The sequence below is a fragment of the Leptonotus elevatus genome, chromosome 4 (assembly GCF_054856555.1).
Source record: "Leptonotus elevatus isolate MCC_2025b chromosome 4, RoL_Lele_1.0, whole genome shotgun sequence".
Classification (NCBI taxonomy): domain Eukaryota; kingdom Metazoa; phylum Chordata; class Actinopteri; order Syngnathiformes; family Syngnathidae; genus Leptonotus; species Leptonotus elevatus.
The window spans coordinates 26428025-26452280 of record NC_141242.1 but is presented as its reverse complement, the minus strand read 5'-3'; the positions used below and the strand labels follow the sequence as shown (position 1 = coordinate 26452280).

The following is a 24256-nucleotide window of genomic DNA, read 5'->3' as shown; positions in this document are numbered from 1 at the left end:
TCATCCAAAGATTCAGAGAATCTGGAACAATCTCTGTGTGTAAGGGTCAAGCTCGAAAAATCATACTGGATGCCCATGATTTTCGGGCCCTTAAACGGCATCGTCAATGCAGAAAGGTATGTTCGGATTCAAGAACAACATATGCTCCCATCCAGGCATCATCATCATGCATTTCTCAACACGATAATGCCAGACCACATGCAGTACCAATTACAACATCATGGCTGCGTAGGATCCCCAGACGTTTGCAGACTGTTGTAAGAAGAAGAGGGGATGCCTCGCAGTGGTGAAAATGGCCTTGTCCCAACTTTTTTGAGATTTGTTGACACCATGGAATTTAAAATCAACATAGTTTCCCCTTAAAATTATAAATGTTCTCAGTTTAAACTTTTGACCTGTTCTCTTTTTCTATTCTGAATAAAATATTAAAATTAAAACAACAAAAACAAACTAGAAAAAAAAGCCAGGAAAAGCCGACAAGTACATTTGAATTTATGCCCCGTCCAGACGAAAGTAAAGCCCTTTCATTGATAATATTTATACTAATGAAATGGGAAACAAAATAAGAAGTGGTATACTCATTAATGATATCAGTGATCATCTACCAGTTTTTATTATCAATGATCAAAAGTACAAGAACAGACAAACAGGTAAACAGATAGAACGTAGGAGAATACGGTCGAAAGAAACAATAATAACAGTACGGCATACAGCCATATACTACACAGCAGGAGCAGTACAAGATGGATTCTCGTAGCATTTGTGAACAAATACAAAAATTCAGCTGTTCCCTAAACGTTGAGGGAAAGATATGCTTCAATCAAATGTTTCAATTTTTCAAATCAAGAAATGTACCAGACACATTAGACGCCCAGTAAAGAGCTGATAATGTCACATTTCAAACCAATATTGTAGATGACAAAAAGATGAATAATAAGATAGATACATCAACCTGCCCCAGGGCAGCTGTGGCTCCTTAAGTAGCTTACTGCCACCACAGTATGAATGTGTGAGTGCATGAATAATGTATCCATTGTGAAGCGTCTTTGATTTTCCAGAAAAAAGCGCTACATAAATCTGATGCAATATTATTATTATTACTATTATTATTATTATTATTATAGATAGAATAGATGAAAAATAAGCACTTTTATTCACCCCTTTTAAATTTGGAAACATGGCAAAGGCATATCAAAAACAGCATAAAAACACAATTAACAAAGCTGTTATTGACAAGAACTTGGTGTTTTTTCACTTAAAAAAAATACAGTAAATTAAATGTAACACAAAAATAAAATACAACTCTGTAAATAATAATTTTGGTCACATCTTACCCAGGCATACCTCAAAGTGCATACAAATATAATTTGTGTATGTCTGAACTTGGAACCTTACAAAGTGCATTTAAGTGTGTTTAAACTCCCGCTAAGTTTCACACACAACATCGTTTGATGCACGATACAGTGTAAGAACATCATCTGGGATGCAACATCAGAGCCACATCCATCCACTTATTTTACCTGCTATGGATGGAGTCCCATCTGTCAAAAACCGTGTGTGCATAACCAGACAGGGGAATGTTGAAATCTCAGCGACCACATCGCCAGTTGTGTGTCCTTCTAACAGCAGAAAGCCAAGCAGTTCCTCTTGGATGCATATACCGTCAAGAAAATGGACAAATGAGAACAATTGTGCAGCATCAGTTCTGCCCGTGGACTCATCTATTGCTATGGAAATGACATTGAGTTCATTCAACAGCGTTTCACTTTCAAACACATCTTTAATTTCAACCCCGCGATGTTTGAGGGTTAAATCGATCGTTTCATTTTTAAGTTTACGTTTCGAAGTTGAAAGGGACATGGTTTGTTCCCATAGCTATCTCAGCGCTACACCTGTTAGCACCGCTAGCCACGCTTCAAAACAACGCTCAGCAATGTGGGTAGCCTGCTGCTAGGCTACGAGGAGTGTTGCATTCACAGCGTGAAACACTGTAGGAATTTCTGAAATATTTTCGAACCGAGATGCCCTCTGCATATTTTGAATGGAGAGGAGTAGTACCAGAGGCTGGGCCACTTGGGGGTTGGTTCTAGGGTGGCCAGACGTCCGGATTTAGGCCGGACAGTCCTACTTTTCAGTGACATGTCCTGCGTCCTGCGCAACCCTAAGCCGGACTCTGGTTTGTCCGCCTTTTAAAGAAAATGATTGATTTTATGTGACCCAACATCAGCCCCACCCCCGTTTGTCACAACTGGTCTGTATTGGCCAAGAGTAGCTTCAGTTCAATCTCGTATATCATTGGTTCAATAAATGTAAACAAATCTCCTTGTGTGGCTATATGACTATACACAATTTCCTCGCCGCCTTCTTCTTCAGCAAAAAGGAAGCGCTAGCAAAAATGCCAAAACGTCAGACATCTTTTAATATTGAATGGACGAAAGAGCACACTTTCCTGGCCAAAAGCAGTCGGGACTGGTTTCACGGTTTCTGCACGCTTTGCCGGTGTGATGTCGACGTGAGCAGTCAGAACGTCACGCGGGGCGGAGAAGATTAAAGCAAGAGGCAAGCAGCAGGTGCGTCATTATTGAAGACATGTTTTCCTTGTTATTTGTTTTTCAAAATAAGTTTTGTGGCAATATTAAAAACTATTGATATCTCAGCTCCTGAAGCAGATAGAAACACAATTCTAAAAACATTTCAGAGCTTACACTTGTGGTCTTCACATAAATATAAGTTTATTATTATAATCCTTCAATATATATATATATATTTTTTTTTTTTTTTTTTTTTTTTTAACTTAACAAACAAATGTCACATCTGCGGGTACATAACTCCATATATATTTACCTTCTGGAGTGCAGTTCTAATAACCTCAGGGTCCATTCCGTTACAAAGCCGTCCAAATTTTCAACATCCTCATTGTCTACAAACATATTTCTTAACAGAATGTCACTGTCGACACTAATTCGAATTCCTTCCGTGGCGTCGTTAATCGGGTCATTTATTTCGTAACTCCCGCAAATCTGCGTCAACCATAAATGCTTGGATAAAAAATTCCAGGACATGCTACGAGGCCCACGTCACCCTCACGTGTATATTCTGATTAATTGAATTAGCTAAGAGACCAAGAATTGGTATAATCAAAACCAAATGACCACTGTCGCGGCTATATAAGAGAGAAGAGCGGTCACGTGCTCCGGGCCTTAATGGGTTAAAAACATGGTACTGTAAATGAAATAAATTGTCAAAAAGAAATTATTGATTTAAAATTTTTACCATTTAGTGCACAAACATGATCTATAAACCATGCAAAACTTTATTGTTGATGAAAATACACCGCAAGTCTGATATACAGTGTTCCCTCGTTTTCCGCTGGGGTTAGGTTCCAAAAAAATACTCGCAATAAATGAAATCCAGGAAATAGTTAAAGCTTTGGTTTAGATTTATTATAACTGTTTTAAGGCTCTAAAACCCCTCACCACACAGTTTATACACTTTTGTCATTGAGGCATTTACATTTTCTTACATTTCTCTCTTGTTTAAACATTGTCAATGTTCAAACCTTCATAAATTTTACAAAATAGGCACATTATTGTAAAAAAAATTGCACTGTTAAAACGTTCTCGGAACCGGAATTTGTTGATGGGGACACATCCCCATTTATAAGATGATATGCACACATGTGCAACTCAATGATTGCATTTGTTTTGGGCAACAGTTTGTTAATTTTTCAGTTGAGTTGCATAGTTTAGGTCACACAAATGGTGTAAAAGGTTTTGAAATGATTCATTTCTGTCATTTTTTTTTATATATGACAAAAACCTGGCATTTTGAACAGGGGTGTGTAGAGTTGGTGTGAAGTCTATTGTCAAAGTTTTTCAGGGATTCTCAAATCCAGACAAAAATACTTAAGAAAAAAAAAACTCAACAAGCCTTTCTATCTATCTATCTGTCTGTTCGCCTGCAATGTCTAAAAAACCCACACAAAAAACAGCAGTAGCGATGTGATTTTTTCAGTCTACTAATGCCTTATAGCAGAGCTTATGGATACAAGGCCTAGCCACTCCAGTCAGGTAATAAACTGTAAAATGCAATCCTCAGATTTTCCAAAATAGACACGTGGGTGAATGTGGGAGTGATTAAAATTTGTAAGCCAATGTGAACATGTGTTATACATTGATATGGAATTAGATTTACAGTAAAAAAAAAAAACTCTCTTTGTTTTACACATCTTCTAGAGCAAGCATAGCTCTGTTAACATAAAGACTCTGGATATGAAGAATGACATTAGAAATGAAAGGTGGTTTGTTTGTTTGTTTGTTTGTTTGTTTGTTTGTTTGTTTGTTTGTTTGTTTGTTTGTTTGTTATAATATGCCCCAACACATTCCAACAAGAGTGTGCAGCAAGCCTTTTTAAAGAAATTTAATAAAAATACATCAACTAGAAAGCAGATTTGTACTCGGCAAAAAGAAAATGAATGGTGCATCACAGTCAGTGCCTGTATTAAGCATTAGTAAAGCCTTTTAAAATGTATATCCGTTCAAATAAGTTGTTGGAATTTTAATAAATAAATCTTTAATTTTTTCAGCATTCAGCTTTCAACATTTTGTTTGCATAGGACACAGTAATTCATATTTCAGATTTAAATATATTTTGGGCTTGCTGACATCTTAGAAAAAGTGTCACCAAACAAGCCAAAGAAAAAGCAAAGAATGTCCAGGGTTAGCTCTCACAAGACTCACTGAGCTTTTGCACATTTGTGAATGTCTTGCAGATTATCATCAATAAAAGGGGTCTGTCAATTGGAATACACGTAGAAAAAGCCAAAGAAAAAGCCTTCCATGCCAAAAAAATATATAATACTCAAGATTTGCTGATGTCATGCATGCACGTAAAGGTAAATTCTAATTTCAATAGTATGACTTCTGGGGCAGTAGACTTTAGAAAAAGCTCTGATATATTGCTATTTAAAATTATGCTTGGCTTGCATATAAGTAAGATATTCTGAGATTAATGTATCATTCTTATTACCACCTTCCCAAAATAATGGCCTAAATTATGTTTTAAAGTTTTTTTGCTTTTTTCAGAAAACCCGATAAACTGAATCAAATCCTAATTAATATTACTTCATTCATTTATTGAATAATCTGTTTAACTAAGGATGTAGCAAGGTAGCCAGCATCCTGAGGAGACGTTTTAAAACAAAACAAATACAGTTGTCAAAATATGTCTTGGGCGATTATTCTAAGCGGGTGACGTTATAGTAAACATTTCAATGTTTATATGAATGTAGCTGCTGTTTGAAGAATGCTGTTAGTTGAACTAGACCAGTGGTGCTCAAGTTCGGTCCTCGAGAGCCCCTATCCAGCCTGTTTTCCATGTTTCCCTCCTGCAGCACAGCTGAATCTAATGATCAGCTAATCAACAAGCTTTGCAGAAGCCTGATAACGACCCTGATCACGAATCAGGTGTGTTAGTGGAGAGAAACATGGAAAACAGGCTGGATAGGGGCTCTTAAGGACCAAACTTGGGCACCCCTGAACTAGACGATCCCCTGTCATATGACAAAGGTCAATTTGTCAGTGAATTATAAAATACCCTTTCCCTTACTGCGATGTAGCCTCTGTCAGCATCCACTGTCGCCATATGTCATAACAACTTCCAGCATCAAACTTGTTCCAAATTTTTCTCAAACACAAGCTCATCTTATTTGCCGTTTCTAATGCATCTTACCCAAGAGGGCTCCCAGCAGGCTGACTGAGGTGAAACGTTGGACCATACTCTTGGTTTTAATTCCTCAGCTCCAGAGTGCTTTGAAATCAGCACAGTGTGCGCGTGTAGAAGTATTTGTGGCACATATATAAATATATGTATATATAAATTGGGCAAACTGCTGTGTGACGTCACAGGCTTCTTCAGGGGGTGTTCAGCGTGCCAAACATGAGTGGCTGCACATCAAGTCTTCATTGCCATTCTGGCCCAGCAACTCATTTTTGGTTGGTCTCCCGTGATTCTTTTGCTGTGGGAAATCTGAAAACAAAATAGGAAACACAATTAGGAAGCATACAATATACAAATACAGACAATGGATTGTTTTAAGAAAATACTTAAAACCTTTCTTTTTAGAAAGACATATCAACTGTGATTTTTAGGATTGTTTTATCTTATTTATAGTGGGGTTTTTTTTTGTGGTTTTACTGTCTGGTATTTTTTTTTAACACGTTGGTTTTATTACTATAGCACTTTGAGGCTTAATGTTAAACGTAAAGTGCTTTACAAATTAAATGTATTATTATTTTTATTAAATAATCACACTGACTAATGCAGTTATAATCAGCAGGAATGCTACAACAGACTACTAGAGCCAAGTTAATTCTCATTCTGCTACTGAGAAGCATTTTGGTACAATTTCAACAACTTATTATGTACTTCATATTACAGTTGGGCATAATAATTGATCTGTAAAAAGTAGAGTATCTTTTGAAATTGATGATTAATTCAATCTTGAAGCAATTTTGACAAACTGAGTGCAATACTGAGTGCTTCAAGCAGCAGAAGCACTGTTTATTCAGTTTAAACTACTTTGTAGATTCCAAGCAATATGGGCAGCACTCTGGCCTACTGTTAGCACAATTATCAAAAGGTTCTCAGCGTAGGTTTTCTCCAGGTAATCCCACTTCCTCCCACATTCCGAAAACACCAGGGTGCGTGCTCCCCGTTTGCCATGTCGCTGATGATGAGGTGAAACGGGTAACAGCAAGGTAATTATTTCCCCGGCTCAGCACACCGGCGCAGGTAATTTATCTTTCAAAGGCTACGTTCACACTGCAGGTCTTAATGCTCGATTCAGATTTTTGGGTCAAATATGATTTTTTTGAGTAAGCATTCAAAATTACATGTCAATTGTCACCTCAGTCTGTCTGCTTTGTGAAAGTTACGCGACCGCAAAGTGACCCGCACGTGCAGAAGAAGACGCAAAGTCACTCACAACGCTGTGTTTGCGGAAGTAAATACGTATGGTCCACTTTTATAAGTCCATCATCATATTTTTACCATCCAGACGAGTAATGTGGAAGGAGGTAAAAAATAATATTTTGTGAAAATGAGGCGAGCCTGTTCGAGCCGCGCATAATACATGAGCAGTCTGCGTTGCTAAATTACTAATATCACTACAACTGTTAACTTTATGCTTCATGTTTCAAGTGAGATTAAATTAAAGTCAAATATAAAATCACAACTGTTGCTCGAAAAAACTTTGCGCATATTGGAATTTTGATAACGTAGAGGTCGGATATATATCAAAGTACGTGCTCGTTCCTTTCGGTGGCTTTTTTTCTTGCCCGTAAGTCAAACGCTCGGTTCAGTAAAACCCCGCCTCTCCCCCTGTGGCTGCCGCATCTCTGTCATTACGTCGTCCGAGAGGGCTGCTTCGTGCAACGCCCACGAAACATACAGATAGGTTTTAAGCCGATTTTTAAAATAGACTCTAAATTTCACGGGTTGCTAGATCTCTGCGAGAGGATAGAGGAAAGGAGGAGGAGGGGGAAAGAAGCCTCACAGTGGGTCATGAACCCGCACCCTGTTGCTTATGGGACAAATGCATTATCCACTACAACATCCATTCACTTAAATTCATCAGCGCAAATGTTTTATTTGTAGTTTACACCAGTGTTAGCCAATATATTTTAAGACAGCTAATTGTTATTTCATTGCACTTTGGCATTGCAAATGTGAAGAATAATTAATTGCTTTGAATTCATTTGGACAGAATGTTTATTGATAAAAACTAATTTTGTCATTATCCCATGGAGGGAGATCTCAGAGAAAGTGGGCGTGCGTTTAGTCTACAGAGGCGGTGCGAGGGTGGGGCCGCATGCAATGACGTGCCAACAGCTCGTTTTCTCAGGGTGGAAGGGGCTGGTGCGTGGAGAGCAGAATAACCTAGAATTTCTCATACAGGGGCGAATGGAGTGCCCTGCGATTGGCTGGCAACCAGTTCAGGGTGTACCACGCCTACTGCCCGTAGCCAGCTGGGGGTAGGCTCCAGCGCCCCCCGCGATCCTTGTGAGGAAAAGCGGTTAAGAAAATGGATGGATGGGGCGAATGGATTAAAACACAACTTGGTCGTGTTTTTGGTGAGGAATTAGCATTTTAACATGGCTAAAAGCTCCAAAAAGTAGATTTTTCACCTTGCAGTCCCTTTAAAATTACCTTATTAAATGTTTAGTCATACCCAAATCTACAATGCTGACATTGAAAATAATGGATTTGAAAAAAAAGAATAATATTGTCGTTCATTCTTAAACAAGAGTTGTTTGAGAAACTCAGATTTCACGGGTGCAAATTTATGTGAACCTCTCACTTAATCGGACATTGCATCTCCATTTGCAATAAGAACTTCATCCAAACACTTTCTTTAGTGACTTATCAGTCTTTGACATCTACTTTGGAGGAATTTTTTCTCCAGCACACCCTCCAAGGACTCCGGAAAGAGTGTGTACTTTGAGCTGCTGGTCGGTGCATAAGCACAAACAACAGTCAGGACCCGTACCCCCCCCCCCCCCCACCCTGGATTACATATGTCTGGCAAAAGGGTCGCCGTGTCCCAAAAAAAATCCAAATTGAGATATTCATTTATTCGAATTCTGCACTCAATTTCCCTTTAAAGTGATATATAATACATGGACGTACTTCAAAAATTCTATTCAACTTTATTCTAGACTCTTGGTCCAATATAAACAAACATAAAACAGAGACACGCACAATAAAAAAAAAAGGAACGGTTATCCAGTCATCAGACAGTCATACCGATGTCTCCACATCCTAGACTGACACCGTACCACATTACACTCAATATCAGCCGAAGACAACACAACTTCCTTCACAGTCCTATTCAAGCGACAAATAAAACTGTACGTAAGCTTCTGCAAAGTTGCTTGTAATATATCTATTCCAGCTGTGACAAACGGCTCACTTGCGCTGGTCCATCTTGACCTCCTGAGGAGCACCCGCAGAGCGTCATTGTAGGCCACCGCTGTGTTTGATTCAAATGCAATCTTCACCTTGTCTATACAGGAAACCAAACCTGTGAGCCAGAGTGTTTGCTTGCGCATATAATGTCCTACATTGCTTAGTCACGTCGTCATCAGACAGATCTTCCGTTAATATATGTCCCAAGTTGCTCTGCTTGCCACATGTAGCACAACATTACAGATAAATGACAGGAAATATCATAATTTTATCCTCTCTCGTTCTACAGATCATGATCATACTTTTAGCTGCATTCTAAGTTGTAACTTGATGTCATGCTCCAAGCTGTAGCTTGAGCAGGTGTTAAGCAATTGTGGACAAAAATTGACAACATTACAGCAATTTTAATGTTGAAATCCCTAGTTTTGAGAAAAAACGGGTTTAAAATTGTGGTCCTTGCATCTTTCAAATGTTCACAGCAACCAGTATCTTAGGAAAAATATATTTTTCAGGAACTGTTAAAATATCACTGGAAAGTCAATTAAATTCCCTTCGCAGATAAGGCGAGATTTGAATCCTTTAAAACTTTAGGAAGTTTGACCTCTCAACAGATGACATCAGTTTCAACTTTTTCAATTTAATTGATCTTCTGAGGCATCAGCCAAACTTTGGTTATTTTATTGTTGCTCCTTGTGGTATTTTCTTGCATAAATGAGGTCATATTACCACAGTGTGAAATTGTATTTAATAATTTTGGGTCAATTAAAAGATTATTTGCCATTTGGTGTGGCCTGTGACAAGTAAGTTTATTGATAACAACCCTCCGCCCCTCAACGTAATACATAAGGAACACAACAATACTGTAGTTACAAGCCACTCAATACCCTGAATGGATTTTGGGGCAGGGTGACTCGCCATCACAGGGACCATCGGGATCATTTTTCATATTCAAGTTTCATATTTCAAGCTCAAATTTGATTTTGATTTTATCCCACTTGAAAGAGCATAAAGTGAAAACTTGTGGTGATATATGCGACTGAGGCAGGCGGTTCATTTTTGACTCATCGAGTGGCATGTCATGATCTTTCATAGAAGCCATCTCATTAAATTGGCATCAAGACAACGGCGGACACAAAGGACACAATAAAACAATTAATAAATAAGAACTACAGAAAACAATTTAATAAAAACAAACCAAGGGTTCTTTTTAACCTGTATTTTTTGTACAAAATGGTCCATTCAGATATTATGTTTGTATTCAATTATGAAATCAAATACACTTATAAAAAGCTGAACCAATATCAAATAACATGAACCAATGTGATCATCAAAAATACATTTATTAATGTGTGAACTTTGACATCCAACAAGATGCCAAAAAGGCAAAGAATTCCTGCATCAAGTCCTGTTTACAAACACTAAAATAACTACAATTAATAGGTTTTACCACAAGAAAAATAATGGGGGAAAAAAGTCATCTTTTGGTGAGATATGGCATCAACAAAGTTTTTTTTTTTTTTTATACTTAATCGGGAATTTCACTGTTTGGTTTCCTTTTCTACTTATTGTGAACAGGTCAGTAATTGACATTTGCCTTATTGCAGCCAAGTGGCAGAAAACTCTATTGTAACTGAGCAACTCATTGACAATTGTAACAGATCCAATGCATTGAATTCATGACATATTATTTTATGCAGCCCAATAGTCTGCGCTTGCAGCCCAAGGTCGGCATGTGAACGGTATGGCTGCATGGTTATCAACCATTTATTTAGACATTTCAGGTATGAACTTATGGCCACCCCAATGAAAGATTTCTGGCTACGCCCCTGCATCGAGACATGGTCAAAACATTACATCACGGTATTTACAATAGCCTACATTACATACAAGGCATTGCCGCATTTCATAACTTTAATTACAGTCATCCCGACTCGCTGGCATGTTAGTGACAGCGGAGCAGATCGAGTGACAGCCTGTCAATGTGCTTGCTGCTTGCATCTGGTCAGTGGATATGCCTGAGTGTGTGAATGTAGTCATTTGAATTAAAAGTAGAAATTGATTCGTGAAGAAAGAGATCCCGGAATTGAAGATTAGCTCTGTTTTGATTACAAAGCACGGTAACCGGACCGCTTCTACTACAAGGTATGATGGCGCGTGTTATGACGTGTCATTCATTTATACATTCATTATGGTGGACTTCGACTTTTTTTTAGTTGTTATGTAAATTAGGGATGCACGATAATGCTATTTTCAACCGATACCAATAAACCATTAATTTAGAAAGTGTCGATGTCGATAACTTATAACCCACCCAACAAAAATTGGTTGAAATGACGTTGAAAATACATTGAAAAGACGTCACTGGTGTCCGTCAAAAAGACGTCTGAATTTAGCTGAAAAGTGAAAGGTTAAAAGACGTACATTTCAAGACGTTGAAAAGACGTCGTTTTACAGTCTAAATCTGGTTGAAAAGTGAACCAAAAAGTCTAAATTTGGTTGCCTGGACATCCCTAAATTATTCATTAATTGTAATTATTACAATCTAATAAAATATTTTATCTAATAAAATATTTAATCACAAAGTCATGACTGGATTTTCAATCAAGATTGAGACATTTTTAAAAAGTACATTTGTTGTCAACATTACTATAAATAACAAATAAATCATTTTATCATCATTTTAATCATCATAACTTTTCCAAAAATGGGCAAAAATACTAAATAAAAAAGATGAACATATAATTTTTTAAGTGTGTGCGTGTGTGTGTGTGTGTGCGTGCGTGCGTGCGTGTGCGTGGGGGTGTGCGTGTGGGGGTGTGTGCGTGATGTGTAGTGATTCGAGGTAGAGGGTGGTAGGGGAGTGAATTTTCACTCGCGTCCCATGAAAGATTTCCAATGAAAAAAATCGGAGGGAAAAATAGCATGTTTGAATGAATGAACGAATGAACGAATGAACGAATGAACGAATGAATAAATGAATAAATGAATAAATGAATAAATGAATAAATGAATAAATAATATATAAATTAATTAATAAAATCATGTACCTGATGAAAATGACTACTGTTGTGTCATGCTCCCATTCAGACTCCCACTTTGAAGGTCTGCTACATCTTAAAAAAAATAAAAAATAAAAAAAAAACAATGAAATGAAAAGCGATAAAAAGTGTGCAGAGATTCAAAAAATGTTTTATTGGTACAGCCCGGGAAATCACGCATCCGCACCATTTTTACATATACAACAATATAATATAGTGTGACGTGTCACAAGAATGCTGGTTGGTAATCTCACCTTTTTATTTGTCTTCACACAACCGGCTACTGTTGGCCGCAGCCAACGCCGAACGCAAGACACTTTACTTGCAAGCCAAATTAGCACACGTTACCAACAATGTATGGATGAGTCCCTTTCCATCGCGAGACGTGCGTTGCGTTCTCAAATACTCTGACACAAGAATACAAAACAGAATGTGCAACCCAGGAACACACAACAATCCTTAGTTATACAAGCTTATAAAGTTTATACAATCGTAATGTTATATACTTATGGCTCTCGTTCTCCATTAGCTCTCTCGTGTCAGGTAAACGCTTCCAAACAACTTGGTTTGTGCGCGTCTGTCAGCTGGATGCAGTGCGCCGCGCAGTGATATGAACAGAAAAATAGAGCCCGGCGGTAATGGAGTCTGACTTGTTCCTAATGTGCAGTTTTGTGATGCGAATTTATCACTCTTTTGAACACAAATTGTTTTTAGAAGAAAAAAGCTTTATTTTTGTGACCCCAGCCAACTTGCCGGACTACTTTTGTCTCGACCAAAACCGGACCAGATCTTGTGTCACAGGACGCTGTCAGCGGTAAGTCGGTGCTGATTGCACAGCACTTAAGGTGAGAATGTCATGCAGATTTATGTCCAAAAACCCGAACTATCGCTATAACTGTTCTCTCATTAGCATTACATTGACACAGTAGTCAACGTTACAAGACCCCAAACGTAATACTTACATCTCTTCTCCTGTTCTTTTCTTTCTCATTTCTTCTTTCGTCTGTCCAGTCCAATCCACTAACGTCCGCCACAACGACAGGTGCTGATATTGGCGTTTTGTGCATGCGCCATGTGCTAGGGGGGGACCTGTTCAGTGAAGGTGGCTGCTAGTAAGTAATATTAAAGGGACTGCAACATGAAAAATCAACTTTTTGGAGCTTTTACCCATGTTAAAATGTTAATTTCTCACCAAAAATATGACCAAAGTTGTGTTTTCCTCCATTCGCCCCTGTATGAGAAATTCTAGGTTATTCTGCTCTCCAAGCACCAGCCCCTCCCAACTTGAGAAAACGAGCTGTTGGCACAGTTTGACGTTATTGCGTGCTGCCCCACCCTCGCACCGCCTCTGCAGACTAAACGCACGCCCACTTTCGCTGAGACCTCCCTCCATGGGATAATGACAAAAGTAGCCTTTATCAATAAACATTCTGTCCGAATTAATTCAAAGCAATCAATTATTCTTCACATTTGCAATGCCAAAGTGCAATGAAATAACAATTGGCTGTCTTAAAATCCATTGGCTGACACTGGTGTAAACTACAAGTAAAACATTTGCGCTGATAAATTTAAGTGAATGGATGGTGTAGTGGATAGTGCACTTGTCCCACAAGCAACAGGGTGCGGGTTCATGACCTGCTGTGATGCCTTTTTTTTTCTCCTTCTTTCCTCTAATCTCTCTTCCCCCCTCCTCTTCCACAATGTCTTGCGGCAAGGACCGGTTTTGTTTCAAATGTTTATTCAAGAATTGATGGCTTGCGTGACCAAACGCAGAGATCTAGCAGGCCGTGAAATTTAGAGACAATTTTAAAAATCGGCTTAAAACCGAGCGTTTGACTTCCGGGTAAGAAAAATAGCCACCGAAATAACACATATTTCATAAGAAATTACATCGCGATTGTGTCAAAGGTAAGACTTCATCATTATATTCCTATAGTTAACTGTGGAAGGGCTTAAAATACCATGGTGTAGTCTCTTTAAACAAACTATTCACACTCGCATTATAAAAATAGTTATAATATGAAATAAATACATACAATAATAAATACATACATAAAATAAATTTTGACATATGGTCCACTAAAAGTATTACAGTGCATACCATACCATGGTTATGATATGTTACGATAATTAATTTTGCAAAAACCGTCTGCAGTGCGAGACAACGCAACAAGTCATGATCGGGTTCAAAGAGGCTATTTGGAAAATTGTATGAGCTCTCTAGCCTATCAGCAATCCTGTACCCATTACTCTCACATGATCCCAGCAATTAATTCAATTTCCCATTATCTATCTTCTTTAAATCAGATAAATCTTCAAAAAAAATGTAAGTAAATTTGGACCTCATTGGACAAGCAATTTAATTTTTAGGCTGAATTTTGACCACATTCGATAGGCTGAATACAACCCAATTTTAAATGACTATTTTTGGGCTAAATTTGGACCATATTAGATGTGCTATAACATGACCCAGTTTTCAACATCTATTTTTGGTCTAAATCAGTCTAAGACAGACGGACCCGATTTAGCCCAAAATTAAACGTCCAAAAGACGTCTGGTAGTAAGTAAGCCGATAATTGTTTGCAAAATTAACTTGAATACAAATATACTTTCGAGTCCTACTATAAGTTTAACATGTACAAATACATTGAAACATTGCGTAAAGCACCATGAAGTTGAATTTTATTGATATCTCTGCTTCAAAGACAACCAGTAACTCATTTTTTTGTCATGTTTTAAAAATGCAACAAAAAACTTTGAGACTAACATTTTGGGGAGACACAGTAAAGAATGCCCACACTGGCGACTGCCATGTCGCCATGATGCACCTCCTATTAACACAATGTCGCGTGCATTATGACTTCTTGAGCCATAACCACGACTTGAGTATATCACAGATGGACCAACACGACAAGTCTATTATTATCGGCGGATTTCTTTATTATCTGGTTTATCTGTATGATGTCAAACTGGTTGATAATTCCCGATAATCATCGTCCACCGATATTATCGTGCATCCCTAATGCCCATCCATCCATCCATTATCAGAACCGCTTATCCTCACAGCATTTATATAAATCATTTGTGAATGATGTTTGAGGCGAGGAAAAGGTTGTTTTTAATAAACAGCTGCCCAAGACATTGCGCTAGCTAGCTGCTAGGCTAAAAACAACCCTTACCAAAAAGTAGTATACTTTAAGTACATAATATAGAGTACACTTAAGTATACTTTAAGTTTATTTTCGAGTATGCTTTTTCTTGTACTGAAACTAAAACTCCTTGGGACTAAATTGGCCCATTTTAGCACACTATAAGTATACTTAAGTATATCATTAAGTATATTAATAAGTATACTTAAGCATACTTTCAAGTATATTTTAAGTACACCATTATGTATACTTAAAGTATATTTGAAAGTATACTTATGTACACAGCAAAAACCCAGTGGTGAATTGACAGGGACAGTTGACCCAAGGTAACAACCATAACGACTAGGCTATCCAGCCACAAGGTGCCTCGGGCTTTACAAACAAATAACCTATAAATTAAGCAGGAATGCCTAGTTTTGAGAAAACCCCATTTAAAGTTTTGGTACATACATATTTCAAAGGTCCATAGCAACCAGTACCATAGGAAAAAGATATTGACCCTGAACTTTCAGGAAGACCACTAGAAAGTAAAAACTAAGGATATCACCCTGGGTTAAATGACCACAATGGGAAATTTGTTTTAAGAATTTTGGTCACTTACAAGATTATTTGCCATTTAATGTGATTTGGGACAAGAAAGTTTGTTGATATTTGATCATGGATATCTCAAATGTATTAGGCCACATTAAGAAAATACAATTATGTTTATGATTTAACACAGTTATCGCCCAACATAATACATAAGGATCACATCAAAACTGTTCAGTATTTACAAGTCAATCCAAATGGACAATTCCAAACATCCGGGCATTTCTGATAAATGCAGTGCAATGTAAATGCTTCCTTAAGACGGTGAAAACAAACAGCGTGTTACAAAGCTTTTGCCTGTAACTAGCATAAAACCAGGCAAATTGTTATTGTAGTCAAATGACAGTTCATCACATTGAGTAGTGATCAAAACATTACATTATTTGTATTACATTATTACATGACATGATTACACAAAATGTATTTCAAAACGTTTACACTAAATCCCGACTCGTCATTGTCACTCTCCTCTGGTGGAAGTTTTTATTTATTTATTTTTGCTCTGGTGGAAGGTGCTGGCATGTAAACAAGCATTTATAACACCCTTGTGACATAACTTGTTTTAGTGCATGAATGAAAGCATTACATTTAAAGTAGAAATAGACTCGTTAAAGAAAGAGATCCTGGAACTGACGATTAACTACATTTGGATTATTTGCCGATGTTCGGATCGCATGACGATCTGCTATAAGGTAAGGAAGAGCATGTACAGCCATGCTGTTTTTTGCATAATGTTAAAGAGCTAGTAAAAGTTAGACAACAACACTTCGGAAATCATTAGTAAGAACCTCAACAATAGACGCACTCTATTTGCTATGGTTGACAAACTCACAAATCCCCCAAATCAAATAGCGCTAGAACTCCTCTCAACAGATAAATGTAATTCATTTTTCTGATACTTTAGTGAAAAAGTACAATCCAAACATTACAAAATGATGCAGCACTTAAAATCACCCAAGAATAATCCAATTACCATGACAGAATTTAATTCAGGGGGCCAAAAAATGAGATACAGATTTGGTTCAGTAGTTGAAACCTTCCACCAGCTGTCTTGACTCACTCAATCCCATCTGACTTTTCAATCTGTTCAAATCGATTTACAGCAAATAATAAACTGCTCATTTCAGTCAGGCGACTTTGCTAAACCCCTGAAAGTAGCCCCCGTCAAGCCCCTTTTAAAAACACAACGTTAGTAAATTACAGAATACAGACCTATCTCAAACCCTCCCTCCTTCACCAAGATTGTCGAAAAAGTTGGCTTTAATCAATTCACCAAATTCTTGAACTCACACGGACTTTTTGTTAATTCCAGTCAGGTTTCTGACCTCATCACAGTACAAAAACAGCTTTTATTGCATTTTTCCCCCGATTACTAAAACACAAAAAGCAAAAATTAGGCACAACCTTGACTTCTGTCCCCAGACACTTGACTTAATTTGTTATTTTCCTTGTCATATTAGAACTCTGACTTTCTCTCTTTACATTCAGATGTAAATTTCACAAAACGTGGTTGTCAAAACACAACACACAATTTTTCAGGTTTACACACACTTCGCACATAAAATCTCAACGCATCAATAAACAACGCACAAATGTTCAAATCTCTAAACTTTCAAGTCTGGCGAGCGGGTCAACTATGTGAGGGGGTGCTGCTTACAAAAATAAAAATGTTTTGTCTGAAAATGTGTGTGATGTTTTATGTTTGTCTGAGGGAAGTGGGCATTGTCGTTGATTCAGTGTGTGTACCATTTGTGTTTTCAATTTTGCTCTTCGGTGTTCTGTACATGCTTGGTAGTGTTGAGCCAAGTTAGTTAGTTAGTTAGTTGTGTTTATTCAATGAATGGTATCTTTGCGAAATGTGAAAATATGACTGTCGTTACCAAATGAAAGCCCACGTTCCATTTTGTGAACATGTTACAGTTATTCACAGTTCTTAACACACAACAATGGATAATTTGGCACAGTTTGCAAAACCTTCACTTCAAGTACCAACTGCTCAGCTCAATTTGCCACATCTAAACACTCCCTTATCTGCATTAGACTCTGATTTTCCTTCTTTGCACTCTGAGGTCAATTGCACATGACCTTGTTTTTAACACTGTACACACAATGGTCAGTTGTTGCACACACACCCTAATTGAAATCTCAAAGGATCAACCCACAACACACAATTATGCAAATCTCTAAACACCCAGGTCTGGTGAGCAATTTTCAATCAGGAGAATCAGGAGCAATACAGTATTGCTCTCCTCCTCCTTCTTGTCCTCCATGTCTTACTCTTACTCTTCCTTGGCCTCCTCCTCCTACTCTTCCTCCTCTCACTCTTACCCTTGTCTGGTTGTCGTTGTCCATTGTTTAATGTTCACCAAACAAAGCAGAGGTTCAAGCCCCTTTCATGCTGCAGTTGAACCACACTTCTGGAGCGAAGAGGAAACCGACTACTTTATTTAGCGTGTTGAGTGACATAAATAGAATGTCTTTTATTGACTGTAGGTAAGTTAAAAGCGGAAATGACGTGGGTTGAACGGAATATTCCAATTGACCACAAATGACCAGGTAAACGAGAGTAAATGTGTTACCTCGATTGTTTCACAAACCGAAATTCTGACCTTAACCCGAATATTGACTGCATGCAAGCATTCGCAGCACACTGAAGTGCAAAACTGAAAACCCAATTATAAAAATGCAACACACAATGTGAATGGCAATGCCTCATGAGAAAACTGATTTTTCCTTTTGGAAAATGGGTGTGTGCGCGCACACACACACAGATCATGCTTGCTGCCTAACACAAAGAGTTGCATAGACACCTGACCAAATTTAGAAAGTGAACATTATGCACCAATACAATCAGTAATGTGAAAATGCTGCAGGTGATTCACCTTAAGCAGAGTCTTGTTTGTTCTTGTAAGGATCATTGGCAGTGACCTTTCAATTCATATATTGAATTTAGTATTGCTTTTCAATTGTTTTGTCTTATTAAGAAACATGCACTCAAAATTAAACTTAAGCTAAACCACTGATTGGTGTTAACATACAGTAGGATAATAATAACAAAAGTCAAGTCTTAATGCTAACTGGGCAAATTGGCAACATTAAGAAGTGCCACACTCCAGCAAAATGCAATCCACACACATGTGCAACATTATAAAGACGCAAAACATTAAGCTTCATCTACAGCCTCAAAGTGGATTGAATTGAAACCATGTGCATCAAAACGTCCATCCATTCATTTTCTAAACCCTTGTCCTCACTCGCATTTTAAATTCAGATTACTTACAGCTCCGATACTTGCATTTGCAGCCTTACCTTTTGTAACACATTATGCCCCAAGTTAGCTCAGTCATGGTTTCATAAATCTATACTCAACACTATGTTTCCAGTATGTATACACAACCATCGACACACAATGAGTCACCATTGCACCTGAGTAAAGTGAACGTTGAACGTGGAAAAACGCCTGAATACTGTTCCAAATTGGCACGCACCTTTCCCTGGCCTTTGCTCCCAATGCCGTCAAACTTCAGTCAGGTGTGCCCAGCTCCAATCCTGCCTCAGTGAGACGATAGCAAATCCGATCAAGAAATAGTCTATACAAAGTGTTTATTTAAGGGAAGTCCATCACTCGCTCCGCGCGTTCTGCCTGCGTTCTCTATGTGTGCGCAGATACTGCAGACTGTGCGGAGAAGACGAGCGCGCAACATGTTGTCCTCGTGTTCTCCCTTTGATTTCGTCAAGTTTGCAGTTGCGCACCGACATCCGGCCTGTTTCAAAATAAACGTCGTCTCACGCTTGCTCATCAAAAGCAGTATGGCGTCTAATCATCATAGTGTACTCCCAAAATACACATTTGATGTCTAAAATGGTGTTTGTATAGGAGATAAACTGAATTTATAGTAAATACAAGTGCTAACAATTGAACTATTGTTCTCTCCAAATACAAAGCAGCACTGGTTAATTAAATTAATGTAGTTTTATATGTAAAGGTTTGCAGTATTATCCACGTCAACTAATAACAGCACCTAAACTGCAACTCACTGGAACCTTACCAGTTGGACTATCCATACATTTGATCTTTGACCAATGACCACCTACTTTGTCACGTAACGTAAAGTATGTGTGCCTCCTGTTAACCTATGTAAATACAGATTGAGTAAATTCAAATTTCACAGTGTGGCTTTTACTTTGAGAGGACAACCGGGTGTGATTGGTGTTTGATGGTGAGCTTGCTACAGCACGGAGACCCCAATCTTCTCTGCGCTCACAAGCCGCGCGCCTGACTTCACATGTTTTCTTTCACTTTCCGTCCATACTGCTGCGAGGCCCCCAGCTGACACATTTAAATCACACTCACATCGCACTTCCTAGTCGTCTTGTTTGTGTAGGTATGTGTCAATCTCGATGTACTCTGGCATGAACAACACGCCGTATGTGTGATGATGGATGTTACGCGCGCTCCTTCCAACCGTGTGATTTAACAGACAGTGAGTGAATTTTAAGTTCGCCCCTCATGCCTGCGGGATTGTAATGACGTCTGACCTCTGTGTTTGAAACATGAGACAAATCAGTGACAGCATTCTGAAAACTCCCCGGGGGAGCTGCTGGCGAAGACAAGACACAGCCTTGTACAGCCGCAAAGGCAAATGCAACTTAAGGCTCAGCTTCTAAAGGCAAAATGTGGCCACTGTGAAATTAAATTTATGCTAAATGCTCAACTTTGATGTATCCCTCAACTTGGGTAAATGCACTCAACATTAGGTATCAGGAGACAGGAGCTGTTCTGGGTTCAGAGGTTTAGGGGTACTGCTTTGAATTTAACTGCTTTGTACATTTAACCAAGGGGGTTGGGGTTTACTGACAAATGATGTTATTTTTTTCGTTGTAAACACTAATTAGTGAGTGATTCACGCCAGGATCCCTGTATGGGACAATGAGAGCCTATATAGCAAAGCACAGACTTCATTGTTTGAATCAACCATTCATATATACGACTTACAAAAGGTTAGGAATATTTGGCTTTCAGGTCAAATTTATGGAAAATATAAAAAGTTCACGCAAACAGTGATAACATATCATGAAAGTAGGATATTTAAGTAGAAGGATGCACTGGTGATTTCATCATCTCAAGCAATTGAAACAAAAGTTAACAATGGTGAGTACGCCACAACAAGTCTCATGTGCCCTTGAGCATCAATTACTGCTTAACAACGATGTCTCACGGTGTTCACAAGTCGACACATTGTCTGCTGAGGCATGGCATCCCACTCTTCTTGAAGGGCAGCCCTCAGGTCATTGAGGTTCTGGGATGCTGAGTTTCCAGTCTCTACACGGCGACTCAGCTGATCCCACAGGTTTTCAATAGGATTCAGGTCTGGAGAAAGTTAAGGCCATTCCATTTGAGGTACACCAGTCTCCAACAGCCGTTCCCTGATGATGCCACCTCCATGAGCAGGAACATTGTTGTTTGTGAATTTTGCCGTTAAGCTTCTCGTTAGAGAACAGCAATTTGTGCAAAAAGTATTGAAACCTTTAACAGTTGGGCATGTGCATTCAAGAACTTAGAGAAGGTCACATTAAGTTCACCTGTAAAAGTTTGAATGCATTTTAGGCTCACCCAGAAATTTTACCTGAAAGCCAAATATCCCTAACTTTTTGTGAATAGTGTATTATCTCAGTATCGTGAATGGTGACTTGCACAAGTTAGGTTTACATTTCACAGCAATTGTTGTTTTTCTTGATGGCCTTTGCTTTCATTTCATTGTTGAAGGTTCTGATATAATGATGCAGACCAATCTCTGAGTAACACTCTGAAAAATACCTCATGACAAAAAAATGTGTATTCACATTCTTACTGATGAAATCTGCATTTAGAGCTTCTCCCACACTTATTTGATACTTTTTGGTACAACCATAGGTTATAGGTTATAATAATGTGAAAAATATGCAGCGGAAAAGTCAAGTTATTACTTACTGTAGGTGTGGCAATGCAAAATGGCTGCCGCCGGCTTCACTTCCCACTTTGGCTAGAGCAGTCGAGGTAATTTTTTTACGCAATGTCATTCTTACATTTATGAAAACGAGAATAACACTTTTTGGTCATGGGCATCCAATCAATTAGCTTGTGAATAGCACCTTGGCTTTAATATGAGCACAAGCACAGGACAGCTACACTGTAAAATCCAACAGCTACCCTGACATGCAAACATGAGTTAACTTTACTAGGTTATCAAAAATATGCCTTCATGACTAGTATTTATTAAGTAACAAATAACGTGCATGCTTAAAAATCCAAAGTACCTAGTGTTTAAGAGTGACAATTACTTCATTTATAGTTAAGCTCATTTACAACAATAAGTAGCAAACACTCTTTCACGCCTGATCAATTACACATCCCAGTCAGTAGGCGGCGGTAATGCTTGTTGTAGGTGGCCAACCACCAAACTGTACAAACAAGAAGCCAAGGAAAACGATGGCCCTTTCTTAATAGGTGTTAGCGCCCGCTAGCATAGCAGCATTTTGACTTGTCCTGAACAAAGAGATACCGTGCGTGACCCAAACTTGGGCTTGTTGTGTCAGGTCTGTCTATTATTGGACAGCTGGCCTACTTCCCCGCCGCTGACAAGTTTTTCTGTAATTCTGTGTTTTATTGGACTGTTTAGTGTAACAGACTTTCCTTTGTTTAATTTAGGCTATCACCTTTTTTGTATAATGTGCCTGAAAATAGAGGTGTCGTAAAGTGGGCTCTGTATATTGGGGAGTGGTGGTGCTGTTCTGCTAATTCACTGAGTAAAAAAAAGTGAATGCTGTGGCTGACTTTCATTTTGGCTCCTTTCTTTTATTATAAACCAGTATACAATTAGGCGGACTTAAATACTCGGCTACGGCAGTTCTTGAGGGGCAGAGTGAGGCTAACTTGGAGGCTGAGAGAAAACTCCTAAAATATATATATAACCCCCAACCGAGCTTTCATCGCCTCAAAGATGGACCAGACCTTCACATTGCATAGAAGAGAGATTGTAGAATCCGGACCTCCAGTGAAAACCTTGAAAGAGTGGTGGCCAGCTCTCAGAGAGACACGTAAGTATTGAAATTATAATACAGTATAACAGTTTTTCTTTTGTGAGCCTTTTTTGCAGTACTGCATTTGTCATGTTGCTGGGCTCTCAGTGTGCTTTTTCTGTCTCGCAGTGCCTGGTTAACGAGGGGGGCGTGTCCCCTTGCGCCGCACCTTCTTTTGCATCAGCCATTAGGACTATAGGAGGACTGGGATTCCAAGCTTACACTGTTGGATTGTTACTCCGTTTGCTTATAGCCACAGCCAAGTGTTATCCTCTGTTTTTTCGTCCTCGCTACTAGCTACTCGCATCCTCCCTCTGTGTTCTGTGATTCTGGGATCCACTCGCCGGACATACCAGAAACTTAACCCTATTCTGAATTCAGACTTGAGTCTCAGAATACAAAGAAAAAAGTCAGGCATCTGAGAAATTCTGACTTCTTTTCCTCCCTTTTTTTTTTTTAATACCCCGTAGTAGTTTTGTTGAGTGGCTTGAATACTCTTCTCATCTTCAGTAGCTGTGTCATTCTGTGTTGTGACTAAATGACAGTCTGCTAATTACTGCTCGAACAAATTGTTATTAATGTATTTTTCCACACTGGCCCAACTGACCCATTTCCTCCCTGCTTGGCACTCAGCATTAAGGGTTGGAATTGGGGGGGTTAGATCACTAAAGTATTCCCGAGTGCGGCCCCTGCTGCTGCTCACAGCTCTCTCAGGGGATGGGCCAAATGCGGCGAATTTTGCCCCACTTAGGTGGATGTGACAATCAGTGGTACTTCAACAGTTCCTGAAAGTTTAGGGTCAATATATCCCTTTTCCTATAGTACTGGTTGCTATGGACATTTGAAAAATGTTCGTGCCAAAACTTTAAATGTGTTTTTCTCTAGAAAGGAATTTAAACCTGCCAATACTGAAATTGCTGTGACTACCTCAATTATTTTTTAGGTACTTCCATGTATTGCTTATCATTTTAAGGGGAATTATGCGTAGAATTAGAATACATGAATATTCCAATTTTCATTTTCCGTGACATAAGCCTGATTTTGTGAAAACACATCACAATTACAAACCAATGATTTTAGACCAGGGGCATGCGGTCGGAGTAGACAATGCTGCCTTTCTGTCCTAGCATGTGAAGAATAAAAAAAAAGCCAAGCAAAAAAGACTAATCATATTTTAGTTATAGGTTCTATGCATTCAATTTGTTTTTCTTTTTCATCCCAATAATGTCAATGATTTCATCGTTGAGGCCTTTTTTCTCTCCGTAGTTTTGTGTTTCCTCAGCTTCATGCTTGAGTGATTGGTATCCACGTGTTGTTTTTCCCACGTCGCTTTTAGTTTATCCGCTTTGTATAGCTCGTTTTGTATTTTGGTTTTTCTTATTTGCTTTGTGCGTTTCTCTAGTCCTCGGGTGTATTTTTGTTACTTTATTTTCCTTGCATACTTTGCAAGCGACT

At 38.5% G+C, this 24256-nt stretch overlaps 1 protein-coding gene and 1 long non-coding RNA gene across 7 annotated transcripts in view; one reads left to right on the top strand and one right to left on the bottom strand.

The window, feature by feature from the left end:
* Window positions 1-19458, bottom strand: part of il34 (interleukin 34) — a 46934-nt gene extending 27476 nt beyond the window's left edge. For 4 of the 6 annotated variants that reach the window (XM_086073895.1, XM_086073896.1, XM_086073897.1 and 1 more), the window contains exons 1-2: window positions 19231-19458; window positions 5731-6027 (exon numbers count right to left, since the gene is read on the bottom strand). In XM_086073895.1, coding sequence (XP_085930021.1) covers window positions 5731-5776 — 46 coding nt within the window. In that variant the 5' untranslated portion in view covers window positions 5777-6027; window positions 19231-19458. Of the gene's footprint in view, window positions 1-5730; window positions 6028-12014; window positions 12081-19230 lie in introns of all 6 variants that reach the window. The other 2 variants (XM_086073899.1, XM_086073900.1) reach the window with 2 other exon arrangements.
* A 544-nt stretch (window positions 19459-20002) lies between these two features.
* Window positions 20003-23582, top strand: LOC147176404 (uncharacterized). Its single transcript, XR_015094708.1, has 3 exons — window positions 20003-20127; window positions 22592-22819; window positions 22931-23582. It is a non-coding gene; the product is annotated as an uncharacterized LOC147176404 (long non-coding RNA).
* The last annotated feature ends 674 nt before the right edge of the window (window positions 23583-24256 follow it).